The sequence below is a fragment of the Camelus ferus genome, chromosome 20 (assembly GCF_009834535.1).
Source record: "Camelus ferus isolate YT-003-E chromosome 20, BCGSAC_Cfer_1.0, whole genome shotgun sequence".
NCBI lineage: Eukaryota > Metazoa > Chordata > Mammalia > Artiodactyla > Camelidae > Camelus > Camelus ferus.
In genome coordinates, this window is record NC_045715.1 from 31,636,783 (window position 1) to 31,649,522 (window position 12,740).

Consider the following 12,740-nt stretch of genomic DNA (forward strand, 5'->3'; position numbering starts at 1 on the left):
GAATTTATTTATTAGTTCTAACAGTTTTTTGTAGAGTCTTTAGGGTTTTCTATATATAATACCACTTCATCTGTAAATAGAAACAGTTTTACTTCTTTCTGATTTGAATGCCTTTTTTTTTTCCTGCCTAAATGCTCTGACTAGGACTTTCAGCACTAAATAAAAGTGGCAAGAGTAGGGATCCTTGTCTTTTCCTGATCTTACAAGAAAAGCTTCAGTTAAATTTCCCCATCTTTCTCAAACCTAATCTTTCTCATTTACTTCCTAAGACTGATCATCCACCTAAACATCCATGCTTCTCTGTCTACACCACCAGCCACTTGGTGACCTAGAGCCACTGATTCTCCCTCTGCAATGGCTTTCTGTAGATCTCTCTTCTCTTTCCCCATTCTACTTGAGTCAGGCACAACTGTATTTATTTATTTTTGCCTAGACCACTCCCATGGTCTAAAATCTGAGCTCATTCCTTTCTGCAACCCCACCCACTCATTACATCCAAAATCACTTTTGCAAGATACAAATTAGATCAAATCATGCCTCCCATGAAGGCTGCATGGCCTCTCCTCCTCTGCAGGGTGTATTCATAACCCAGGCTCACCAAAACACCTCCTCCCAAACTCTCCTGCAGAACACCTCCAGTTCTTTGAACATGAACTTTCCTTCAATATGGAACACCTAGCCTCTTCTCTAGAGAACTCCTACTGCCTACTGAGATCCAGTCTAAACATGAACTTCTCTGCAAGTTCTTCCAGACTCCCTGTACCCCTCCTTCCCTGGGATCCCACTGAGTTTGTCCCCATCTCCATTAAATACCATGTTGATCATTATCACTTATTTTCTTATGCTTTCTGCTAGATTGATTTCTGAAGTGCATGGGCCTCATTCTTTTTGACTCTGGCACAGGGACTACGTAACACACAGTAGATAATTAACACATAACTGCTGAATAAACTGGGTGGATGGTATAGAAAATAAAAGGAACAGGAAAAAGAGAACTCAGTGACTATCAAAGTTGATCTCAATAAAACTAGTTTCTATAATGTACATGACTAACTGCAAACAATTATGCAAGTAGGTTTTAAAAGAGTGTGATGGGTACTTGCAAATGACCCACTTGCAAAAGCTCTCAAGTTCCCTCTTAATGCCTGTTAACTGTTCATCACTGCAGAGAGCTACCTCCTCCCAGATTTCAGATTTCTTTGGGTTCTGCAGGTCCTGCACACACAAGGCATCCTGAGAAGTCTTGGAATCCTGTCGCTTTAGTTGAGGACACTTTCCCTCATAAAACTGTATGGACTGGACTCAAGTAGTAGGTGCTCAATAAACACTGATTTGATTTGCAATGGATTTGAAAGCAAAGTGCAACTCACATTCTAGACTAATACAATGCAATGACTGATTGTACTTAAGATAATAGCTCTAAGGCTACAGAAAATCAATGCATAGACTGAAAAGCAGCCAAATGCTCACTCCCCTGCCTTGTTACAGTCAGTGCTGACCTGCTTCTTGATCCCTTCCAGCTTCTAGGCGTTTCCAACTCCACCGTGTTCCCGGAATGGAGGGCGCCAGTTAGCAAGTGTTGCCCTGTGCCTGTGATACATTTGCCCCGTGTTTTGATGTTGATGTAATATGTGTGAAAGTCAAGCTGCGTTATTACAAATGTCCTACTTTTCCCTCCATATGACAAATGGGATTCTGGCTGCAGGAAGAGAGGAGGGTGGACTGGAATGCTCTAGCATCTTTCATCTCCAATTGTGGGACTTATGTTAAAGGGAGCCCAGAAACTTTTTTTTTTTAACTAAAAGGATACTTAAAAAAAAAAAAAGCTTTGGCAGTGGACTCATTAGATGTCCATTGAACACTTCTATCCTACTGTAGGAGACAGGAAAGATTCAAAGCATGCACTCTGCTCTAATTCATTTTGGGATAAGAGAAAGACAGTAGTGCCTTGGAGAATCAATCATTAACTACAAGTCAAACCGAGACACCTTGGAAACCAGTGAGACCAGCAGGCAGCAGAGGGATCAGGCGGCTGGGATTTGCCTGTTCCCTCTGCTGACTTCTAGAGCGAAGCATCCCACAGGCAAGACGAACTCGGCACACTGTGCTCCTTTCTATTTCACTTTTCAAACTTGAAGTTATTTTTAGATGACCCAAGCCCGCTAATCCCAGGCAGGACAATTCCCAGCCCGCTGCGCCTCAGAGCACCTTCCCTTCCCCAGCACTTTCCTTTAAGCGCTGGGAAAGGAGTCTCCGTTTTCCCGTTTGCTCTCTGCGTCCAGACCACCTCCGCTAACCCCCTCTCCGAATCTCAGTCCCGGGCACCACAGGCGTCATTCTCGCTCCTCCACTTACGCACCTGCTGCTGCTACTAGAAAGGCGAGCCCGTGGGCCACTAGGAATGGGGAAGGGGCTGTTTGAGACCCGCGCCCTCTAGAGGGGGTCACGGGACACCTCCGTGCCCACAGCCGCCGCGGGGGCTGAGAACTGGATCCAGAGACCACCACCCCCCGACCCCGCCGCCGCCCCCCGCCCAGCCCCCTACCCTGACCGCGCACGGCCGCCCCGCGCCGCGGTCCCCCGGCCCGGGTGCCGCGCACAGCCCTGGCGGGACAGGACAAGGTGCCGGGGCGAGCGGGCGGGCGGGCACCGTTACATAACCGACCTGCTGGGCGTCCGCGATGTGCCGGCGAAGGCGGAGGCGGCGGCTCGGGCGGTGGGTCGGCGGGGCCGGCGACTGCGGGCGCGGCGGGGCTGCACACCTGGCGGCGGGGCAGAGCGCGCGCGGGGACGGGCGCGGTGCCCACGGGCCTGGGCGGGGGGCCGTGCGCGGCGCGCCCCGCCTCCCGGGCTCCGGCTCCGGCTGCGCGTGTCCACGGGTCTCGGCCTCCCGCAACCTCCGCCGCCGTCACCCGGGACAAAGCGGCTCCGGGGAGGGGCCGAGCGGCGGCTCTCGCAGGAGCCAGCAGAGATGGGCGCGCCCCCAGCTCCGACTCATCGGGCCAACCTCCAATCAGACCCCGGGAAACCGAGAGCCCCTGTCTGGCCTCCTCTCCTCTCCTCTCCTCCCGCCTGACCCCGCGCCCTTCCCGGTCCCTCACCCGCTCCCCCTTCCCGGGCCCCCCGCCCCCGCCCTCAGTCCCACACCCCCTCCTTTCTAGCCCGGGTGCCCAGGAGGGGATGAAGACCCTCTGGGGACCCAGCGTGAGAGCCCGTCCCCAGGAGTCCCAGCGGGGAGGACTCCTCAGGGTCACGGCCGGGATGGGGGCATCCTTGGGCGTCGGGCTGGGTCGGGGGCTGATGCTGAAGCTAAGGGTGTCCGGGCAGTGACAGCCAAGAAGAAACTGGCAGAGAAGCAAACTGGGTGGATACGGGTAGAGGGGCGAAACTCCGCGTACAAGGGGACGGAGCCCCCGACTCCGGCTGAGGAAAGGTCGAGAAGCCCCTAGAGGGTCCTGGGGCGCTTGCGCGGGGTGGGGGCCGCGCCCTCTGGCTGGAGCCCTGGCGCGGCCCCGCCCTCGCGGCCGAAGGTGCCCTGCGCGGGCCGCACGGCTTTGCCAGGATTCGCAGCCACCAGAGTTGCGGCCAGAGGGCTTCAAGGACTCCTTTTGTGAGAGAGTTGAAAACACAGGAGTGGGAGGCTGGTATCATACAGTAAACGGTTGAATGTGCAACAGAATCTAGGGTGGATCTGTTGCTCAACAAACTTAACCCCGGTCAAAGTCTCTGCTTTACAAAATAAAGCAGTTCAGAGCGGTGTCACTGATAGCGTCAGGGCCGAGTCTCCTGGCAGGAAAATGCCAATAATGTAAAAGATCATAATAGGAAAAGTGGGAAAAACTGAAGGAAGAAGGGCGGGGGTGGGGGAGATGGGGGCGGGGTGTGCGGACCAACCTGAGGGAGGAATGAGTAAGATTTAAATCAGTTTTGTGTTCTGTCATTTTTTTCTAAATGCTACATAAATAGGCACTTTTCCTCATGCTTTTTATGCCTTTCTGTTTCCTGATAAAAATATTAAAATTGCATTGAAGCAATCTGTAAGTTTCACAGTTGTTCACTCAGACCATACAGTTTTTTCCAAGGTTGAAATAGAATTGCATCCTTTAAAAAAAAAAAAAAAAACAGAACAACAACAAAAAGGAAGACCCTGGCTCTCCTCTCTGATTAATCTGCATTAATATAAATAAAGACAGAATTTAAGAGTTGAAAATGACCTCAGACTCCTGTTCTTCCAAACTTTTTCTAGGTGAACACACAAATCCCTAAATATTCAGGGGATTAGATAATTACTTTTTTGGAGAGAATTGTCTGGAAGAGCGTTCTTATGTGGAGCCCAAACTTGCTTTCCTAAGATTCTTTACTCGGTGGCTCTAGTTCATTTTTTTAAGCCATGGAGACAGAGTCCAATTCCTTTTCCAATTGACTGTCTTTCAAATATGTGAAGAGAGCCATCATCACTCACTTCAAGGCCCCCTTGCCAAGTAAAACATCTTCAATCCCTTAAACAAAATCTTACAGTAAGTAGTTCCTACAGTCTTCACCAACTTGAAGACCTTCATCTTAATAGGACCTATTATGTACATATAAATTTACAAATAAAATTTTCTGGTTTTAGAAGTAATATATTTATTGTAGAAATTTCACAAAGTTGGAAAAATGTAAGATTTAATGTGAGAATTCAATAGAGCAATGCATGCAAAGCACTTAGCACAATGCCGGGCACACAGTAGTACCCAATATGTGTTAGCCGTCACAAAAATGAACGTGACCATTTTCTTACCACTCAGATACAGGTCTTCTTATTTTTTCAACAGATTTCTTTCTTTTTTTTTTAAGTTTAAGGTTCACCAATATCACACTGTCTTGATTACTGTAGCTTCAAAGTAAGTCTTGAGATCAGGTAGCGTCAGTCCTCTGATTTTGTTCTTCTCCTTCAATATTATGTTGGTCCTGGGTCTTCTGCTGCTCTGTATAAACTTTAGAATCAGTTTGTCGATATCCACAAAATAACTTGCTAGGATTTTGGCTGGGATTGCATTGACTCTAAAGATCAAGTTGGTATGGTTACCAAAGGGGAAAGGAGCAGGGAGGGATAAATTAGGAGTTTGGGATTAGCAGATACAAACTACTATATACAGAGTAAACAACAAGGTCATACTGCATAGCACAGGGAACTATATTCAGTATCTTGGAATAACCTGTAAGAAAAAGTATATATGTGTGTGTATAACTGAGTCACTATACTGTACATTGGAAACTAACACAACACTGTAAATCAACTATACTTCAATTTAAAAAAAGATCAAGGTGGGAAGAACTGACATCTTTCTATAGTCAGTCTTCTTATCCACGTACATGGAATAGCTCTCCATTTATCAAGTTTTTCTTTTATTTCTTTTAGCAAAGCTTTGTGGTTTTCTTCATACAGATTATGCACATATTTTATTAAACTTATGCCAAAGTATTTCTTTTTTGTTGGCTTTTGCCCATGTTTTAATTGGGTTGTTTTTCTTTCTCTGTGTGTGTCTGTCTGTGTGTGTGGAGCTGTAAGAGTCCTTCATATATTCTGGATATGAATCTGTTACCAGATACACAGTTTGCAAATATTTTCTCCTATTCTGTGAGTTGTCTTTTTCTTGATAGTGTCCTCACCATCAAGTACGAAAGTTTTAAATTTTGATGAAGTCCAGCTTATCTTTTTGTTGTTGCTGTTGCTCATGCTTTCAGTGTCAATAACAATATTATTTTTTATGACTACAAAGTATTCCTGATAGCTGTACATTTTTCATTTTCTACATCTTTTTTTTTATTGAAGTATGGTTGATTTACAATGCTGTGTTAGTTTCTGATGTATGGCTAAGTGATTCAGTTATACATACATATATATGCAGATACAAACTACTATATATAAAATAGATGAGCAACAAGGTCCTACTGTAGAGCACAGGGAACTACATCCAATATCTTGTAATAAACCATAATGGAAAAGAATATGAAAAGGAATATATATTTTTTCTTTTCTTTTGAAGCAATTTCAAATTTACAGAAGAATTACAATAATAATACAAAGAACTCTGATATACTCTTTGCCAGACACTTTTTGTAAAAGGATCTAAGAGAGGATCCAAAACATCACTCAGTTGTCATGTTACTTGAATCGCCTTCAATCTCAAACAATGACCTTGACAGTTTTGAGACTGTGGGCCAGTCATTGTACAGAATGTCCCTCCATTTGGGTTTGATGTTCCTGCTCATGGTTACACTGAGGTCTTAAGATGTAGGCCAGCACACCACAAAAGTGATGCTGTGTTCTTGTTGTATCCTGTGTGTGCCACGTGATGTTGACTTGCCACACTAACGTGTGTCTACTTCTGTCATTTCTTTTGCGTTAATTAGTTGGCATTCTACTGCAGAGTTTTTCTTCTCCTCATTTAATTATTGAGTAATATAAATGTGCACTCACAGACTCCTGGTTTATTTAATGGGTCATAATGTATTAATATCATTATTTCGATGCTCATCACCCCAGAGTTGGCCAGAGCCCCTTCAACCCTTCAAGCCAGCTTCTGTGTCCATGGACACATCCCCCTGAGTGTTTCTGGTACAAGATAGTCCAGGCTCAACTTATTCTTAGTCACTTATGACCCTGGAAGGATTTCATATTTTCCAAAGATACATGCTTATATTTTTTTCAGAGGCAACTTCAGACTCTTTGCTTCCTCACTAGGAGAGATTATAGGGGTTTGGATTTATCTGGAAATTTCAAGATTACTTATCGCTACTAATAAGAACAAAAACAATACCATTAAATATAGTTTTAACGGGTTACTAAGTACCCATCACTGTTCTCTGCAGTTGGTCTTTATAAATGAACGCAATCTTTATACTACCCTGTGAGACAGGGACAACTCCTGTTTTCATTTTACAGATGGGGAAACCAACGCACAAATAGGTGGCCTAGCCCTGGTGATCTGAGCCAGAGAGAAGCCTAAGGAGTTTGGTTTGAGACCTTGGAGTCTTGTGTGTGTAAGGAAATGTAGCCACTTCCAGCGACTTCCAGGCCTTCCTCCTCTGTACAGAATGTCCCTCCGTTTGGGTTTGATGCTTCTGCTCACGTTTACACATGTTTACACTAAGGTCTTAAGATGTAGGCCAGCAGCAGGCCTGCAGTCCTTTCTCCCTGTAGAATGCCTGTCACGTTACACTGTTTGCAAATGACCTGATGGATGGCACGAGTCACCTATCCTACTGCCGGGCGTGGAGTATGATTTCAATAATGTCCAGTTCTTGACAGGGAATTTAGGCTAACAGAATACGGCTTAACTGAGGTCAAAGTGATGGTCTGTGAGAAACTCAGACTATAATTCCAGGCTTCTCGGTCTCCATCCAGTAACCATTCTTCACCCTGCATCAGGCTGGCTCATCTGGTGCATTTATTCCTAGAAAAGCACCCTGTACCCAACCTAAATGTCAGGCTATTCCTTACAGCCTTAGATGAGCTGTATGCCGTGTGAGCAAGATGCATGCTCTTTATATAGCAGTTCATGCTGTAGAGCCGCAAACATCAAAGTGGGCTGAATTTTAAATTCAAATAAACTGGAGCAGGACAGATTTTCAGTCTGAAAGTGGAGGCTACCACATATATCACTCTGGGTTTACAAGACATCATGTCATGGAAATGGAAGTGGAAAGAAGGGAAGAAACACTTTTCAAAGCATCCAAAGTTAATTTGTTTTATTTGGTCCTTGGCAGCATTTAGAGTGGGGTGAAGGGGTGGAGAGGGCTCATCAAAGCAGGGAACAGGGAGAGGGGTCCTATGGCAAAGTGATTGCTCTTAACTGCTCAAGAGATGTTCCTGGGTGGGGGAAGGGGGAAGGACACACATACTCGGTGGAAAACATAACGTCAAGATGACTGAGTATGTTTCTGATAGCTGAAGGAATTGCTAATGTCAGTGTCCTCCAGCCAAAGAGCACCACGCACACACCTGTAGTTAAACAACTTGGGTTATTGCCCTCTGCAGTGATGGAGAACGCACACCATGGAGGCGCTGGGGCATGGCAGTGAGAGGACATTGAAAGGACTTACAGGATTTGGACTTGTCTTAAGTGATTTGGGGGAGGGCTTAAGGGAGCAGTACTTCAGATTGGATGCTAATTATAAAGCGGGGATACCTTTTGGGTTGGCTATATTAACAACTCTTATCTATAAGGCAGGGGGAATGAAGCAAGGCTATCACTGGTATCATTGGTAAAGAAGCAGCAGTCACTCATATTAGCCAGGATTGGGGAGTATGGGATCATTTTTGCAGTTTGGACAATGTTCAAATTTTTGTCTCTGTTTAGATGTGAGTGCAGAAGATCCTGCTTTTATCTTGATAGCTCATGCTCCTAGGATGTTTTGTGACAATGTGTATATTCAACAGGCGAAGACCAAGGCCAGGCTGGTCATGCCTGGGAGGCCATAGCTGTCATGGCCACTTCTCCCTTTCCCACTAGTAAGATTCCGTGCCTATGAGAGATGGGTCTTCCCTCGCCTTGGCGACCTCACACAGTAACCCGCCCATCAACAGTCCCCAGTGATGATCAACAATATCCAGTACCTAATAAAGTCCACCATCTTTCCCACCAGTGGAAAATAAGCAAAAGTAATAGGAGTTGTTTCAAAGGGCTTTTGAAAGAAAAATGAAACAAGTGGAAAGCTCCCAAGGCAACTGGAGGAAAACACAAGATGGGGCTGTGTGATGGGCACTGGAAGACAGGAACACTGTGAGTCCTGGAGCGGTGCGGGGAGGTGCAGGAGAGAGGGTGGCTCTCGGGCCAGGCTGAAAACATGAATTGAATTTGGAGAGGAAAGTAAGAAGGTGGTAGACCTTTCATTGCAAAGAACCACACTACCTCTGGATGGGATCGGCTTTGGCCCTGTTGATGACTAACAAGGGGCAGCCAGGACCAGATCCACCCTTGGGGCTGACCAAGCATGGAGATGAGAGAATAGATGGGGGCAGAGGAAGGAGACTGGCTCTACCACTGGGCCAGATCCAGTCCAAAAACCCTTGTGGTCTCAAAATAACAAGAAAGAAGACAAAAATAAAGCGTGTCTCAGCACCTCGTCGTCACTGGGGAGTCTCACATGGAGCACCTGGCTTATTAATGAACAAAAAGCTAGAAGAAACGGAATCCAAGACAAGACAGAAACCCCAGATCCTAAGGTGGGGACTGGTTCTTGGAAATCAAGAGGCTCAGAAGATGCTAAGGACACCCTGACGGTGGATTGTATCAATGAGGCTGGAGCTCCTTCTGACACCCTCCTCACTTAAAGTTTGGCTCAATTCTAAAGACCAGGATGGGGCTGGATTTCAGGCAAAGGTCAAGGGCTCCAGATATGAGAAGTGAAGGGCTGGAAACACTGGGGTCTAGCAGGAGTCTCAAGGTTGAATCTCACCTCCTCTTTTTACTAGCCGGATAACCTTGAATAAATAATTTACTCCTCTAAATACCACTTTTCTCATCTGTAATGTCAAGATCATGATAACTGTACCATATAAGGTTGTGAAAATTAAATACTAAAATGCTTATAAAGCATTTGGCCCAGAGTCTGCCTCAGTACATGACAGCCATCGTCATCGTGTCATCATCTGTTTCATCATCATCAAAAAGAGTAGCGTGCTGTTGGGTAGAGGTCGTCAAATCGTGGCCCCCAGGCCAAACCCAGCCCCCATAGGCTTCTGCGAATCAAGCTTCGCTGGAACCCAGCCACGCTCATTCATTTACGTATTTCTGCTTTCCCTACAACAACAGGTGAGTAGTTGCAATAGAGATTCCAAAACTGTCCATCAAGCTGAAAATACTAGTTATTGGCCCTTCCCAGAAAAAAATTTACTGAGTTCTGCTCTAAGACAAGAGAAGCCAAACGGCCATGGTTATGTTACAAGCTATGAGAACTTCAGGTGAACGAAGCACACGGGCGGCACAGGATGGTTAAAGAAAAGGTTGAGGCACATATATTCGAAAATGAATAGTCTTAAAAATGAAGAATATGAAAAAAAAATAATGCCAATTTCAACCACCTTAAATCAGTGGAACTAACTCTCTCTCCAGAACCAGCTATCCAATTTGGAGGGCCCAGTGTAAAATGAAAATACAGGGCCCCGTATTAAGAAATTCAGGAGAGCATTAAACCGAGCGCAGGGCCCTTCTGTGCAGGTTGGACGGCTCTGTCTGTCTCATATAAACACACACACACGTACACACCCTGCCCTCACAAGAGTGTTCTATGGCTAAAGAGCAATCTAAAGACCGTCAGTTGCCAATCTGGATGTGAGTTTTCTGTCTCTCTGCCTCCCAGAGCATCTTCTCCTATAAAAGCTTTCTTTCCACCCGCCCACCTCCTCCTCCTCCCATTTGGATGCCGCAGTGAAATCAGTTTCCCTCCTTCTAACTCTCTCTTCACTTTAGCAGGACGCATCGTGTTATTCTTCAGACAGCAGAGGAAAACTGCCTGTCTCTGATTTCTCTTTTTCCATTCGTTACAGCATGCCATGCCCAAAATAGTACAGCCTGCTTTCCCAGTGGCCCCAGGCTCACCGGGCCAGGAGGAAAGCCACTGTTGCCTGCGTTGGCTCTTACGTGGCCTTGGAGCATCTGGAGTGTGTAAAGTAGCACAGATAAGGTGCTGGATAAAACGACACACATGAGAACAGCCACAGGGCAGCTAAGCTGATCTGTGTTTCCTTCGCAGAAACAAGAGTGTGCAAGGGGCTGCTGTGTGGGAATTGTCTGTGAAACTAAAACTTGCAAATTACTCGGTTTGCCCAAAAGGGGTAAAAAAATCACAAAAACAGAAAACACAAAGATGGATGGATTGTGTTTTGTTTTTAACGCTCTTTTGACAGTCCATGGACTGGAAAATGTGGTTATAAATAAGTCTTTTGTGGTTCAGAGTATGGAAAATATTCCTAGATAGATAGACAAATATATTATAAACCTTCTAATGTTACTGCATTTTTTTAAAGTCTGCAAATATAAGCCAGATGCGTTTGGATATCAGGAGTATGAGTGTACAGAGCCCAAGAGGCCAATTCCAGGTGTGATCACAGATCCACAAGTCCTCTCGTGAGGACAGGGGTCTGGGCAGCTGAGTGCCCTCAAAGCTGCCCGGGACTCACTGGTGTGGGGTGATTTTCCAAAGAAGGAGGACCAGTCTCCTAGGGCCATCCAAATTCACCAGGCATGAGTCAGAGTCCTCCAGGCTTTGACAAAGTGACAGGCTACTCCGATAAATTAATTTGTGCTAAGGTGCTAATGGCTGATAACAGGCTCTCTGGTTACTCTCAGATAATGTCTATACTTACCCGGGGCCAGGTTCCTCAGAGTCTGGCGGCCACAATGCATCCTGTGTCCCCGCCAGCCTGTTTCTCTCCGCTCCTGGCGCCTGCCCTCTGCTTCCAACCCTCCGGGCTATGCACTGGCAGTTCCCCCTGCCTAGGTGCCTTTGCGTGACACTCTCCAGTGTTTCCATCAAAGATCAGCTGAAAAGAATAGCAACAAATGCTGCTTACTATCATTGGAAGTATTCTCAAAGAGTTGTCCCCAGACCAGCGGCATTGGCATCCCCCGGGAAATTGTTAGACATGCACATCCTCAGGCTTATCTCAAATCAACTGACTTGGAAACTTGGAGTGGGACCCAGAAGCCTGGTGTTAGCAAAACTTCCGGGGGATTCTGATACCTGCTGAAGCTCGAGACCACTGCCGAAGCTCGAGACCACTGTCTTAAGCACTTTTCCTACATCAGCTCATTCCATTTTCACAACTCTCTGACCTAAGTCCTCAGACTGTCTCCATTTGACAGATGAGAAAACTGAGGCATAGAAAGTTTCAGCACCTTGGCAGATCCTAAGTTGGCAGATGGTAGAGCTGGGCTGTGAGTCCAGGCAGTCTGGCCCAAGAACGTAGATGCTCCAGCACTCAGCTGTGACCTCCCGAGTCAATGCTTCTGCAAAGCCTTTTGTGACTGCAGTCTCCCAGACCCCATCAGACACTATCAATAGCTCCTGTGTCACTTTCTTCCCTTATGATGCTTGTGTTTCTTGTCCTTCTACCCTCAGTACCCAGTACCCATACTGCATGAGCAAACCTTGATGTATGATGAAAGAATGAACAATTAAAAGAATTAATCAGTGAATCAATAAATGTCTTGACTCAAAAGTGACTTGATGAGAGTTTTGTAGAGAATAAAGAATTCTTAAAAAATAATTACAGTTTCCAGACTCCTATCCCTCACCTACTTAGAGTCTCTGGAGGGGCCAGAGAATCTATTTTAAAAAGTGAAAACAAAACCAAGGACACTGGTTTTGAGGTGGGAAGCCCCATAAAAAAGACCAGCAGGACCCCCAGGCAGGGCCACTACTTTCCTGCCAGCACCACCTGGTTCCCTAGCCCAGTGGCTTTATCTCACTTTTTGCCTCTGAAACTGGCTTACTTCTAGGAAAGTGGAACTTACCCCTAAAATTCTATTGGTTCCCTGAGCTAACTCCTGATTGGTCCATTTGTAGTACTTCATTTGCATGGAGCTCACTTCTGATTGGTTATTTCTCTTCCTCCTGATTGGTCCATTTCCCTCACTCCTGATTGGTTATTTCTCTCCCTCCTGATTGGTCCATTTCTACAAAGCTTGTTCCTAATTAGTCAACTTTTGTTATACCTTATTTGCATATGATGTTGCAAAGTGTAAACTGGC

General features: G+C 45.8%; 2 protein-coding genes across 5 annotated transcripts in view; both read right to left on the reverse strand.

The window, feature by feature from the left end:
- The window catches only part of RCAN2 (regulator of calcineurin 2), a 217,002-nt gene extending 205,521 nt beyond the window's left edge, over positions 1-11,481 (reverse strand). The window contains exon 1 of one of the 3 annotated variants that reach the window (XR_004313626.1): positions 2,666-3,476. Coding sequence is in view for 1 of the 3 variants with exons in the window: in XM_032463193.1 (XP_032319084.1) it covers positions 11,354-11,393 (40 nt within the window). In the remaining 2 variants the exon portion in view is untranslated. Of the gene's footprint in view, positions 1-2,665; positions 3,477-11,353 lie in introns of those variants that run through there. The other 2 variants (XM_032463193.1, XM_032463192.1) reach the window with 2 other exon arrangements.
- The window catches only part of LOC102520068 (24-hydroxycholesterol 7-alpha-hydroxylase), a 91,767-nt gene continuing 83,633 nt past the window's right edge, over positions 4,607-12,740 (reverse strand). For both annotated transcript variants that reach the window (XM_006190722.3, XM_014564364.2), the window contains 2 exons: positions 11,354-11,530; positions 4,607-5,043 (listed from right to left, as the gene is read on the reverse strand). The gene's annotated coding sequence lies outside the window, so the exon portion shown is untranslated. The remainder of the gene's footprint in view (positions 5,044-11,353; positions 11,531-12,740) is intronic.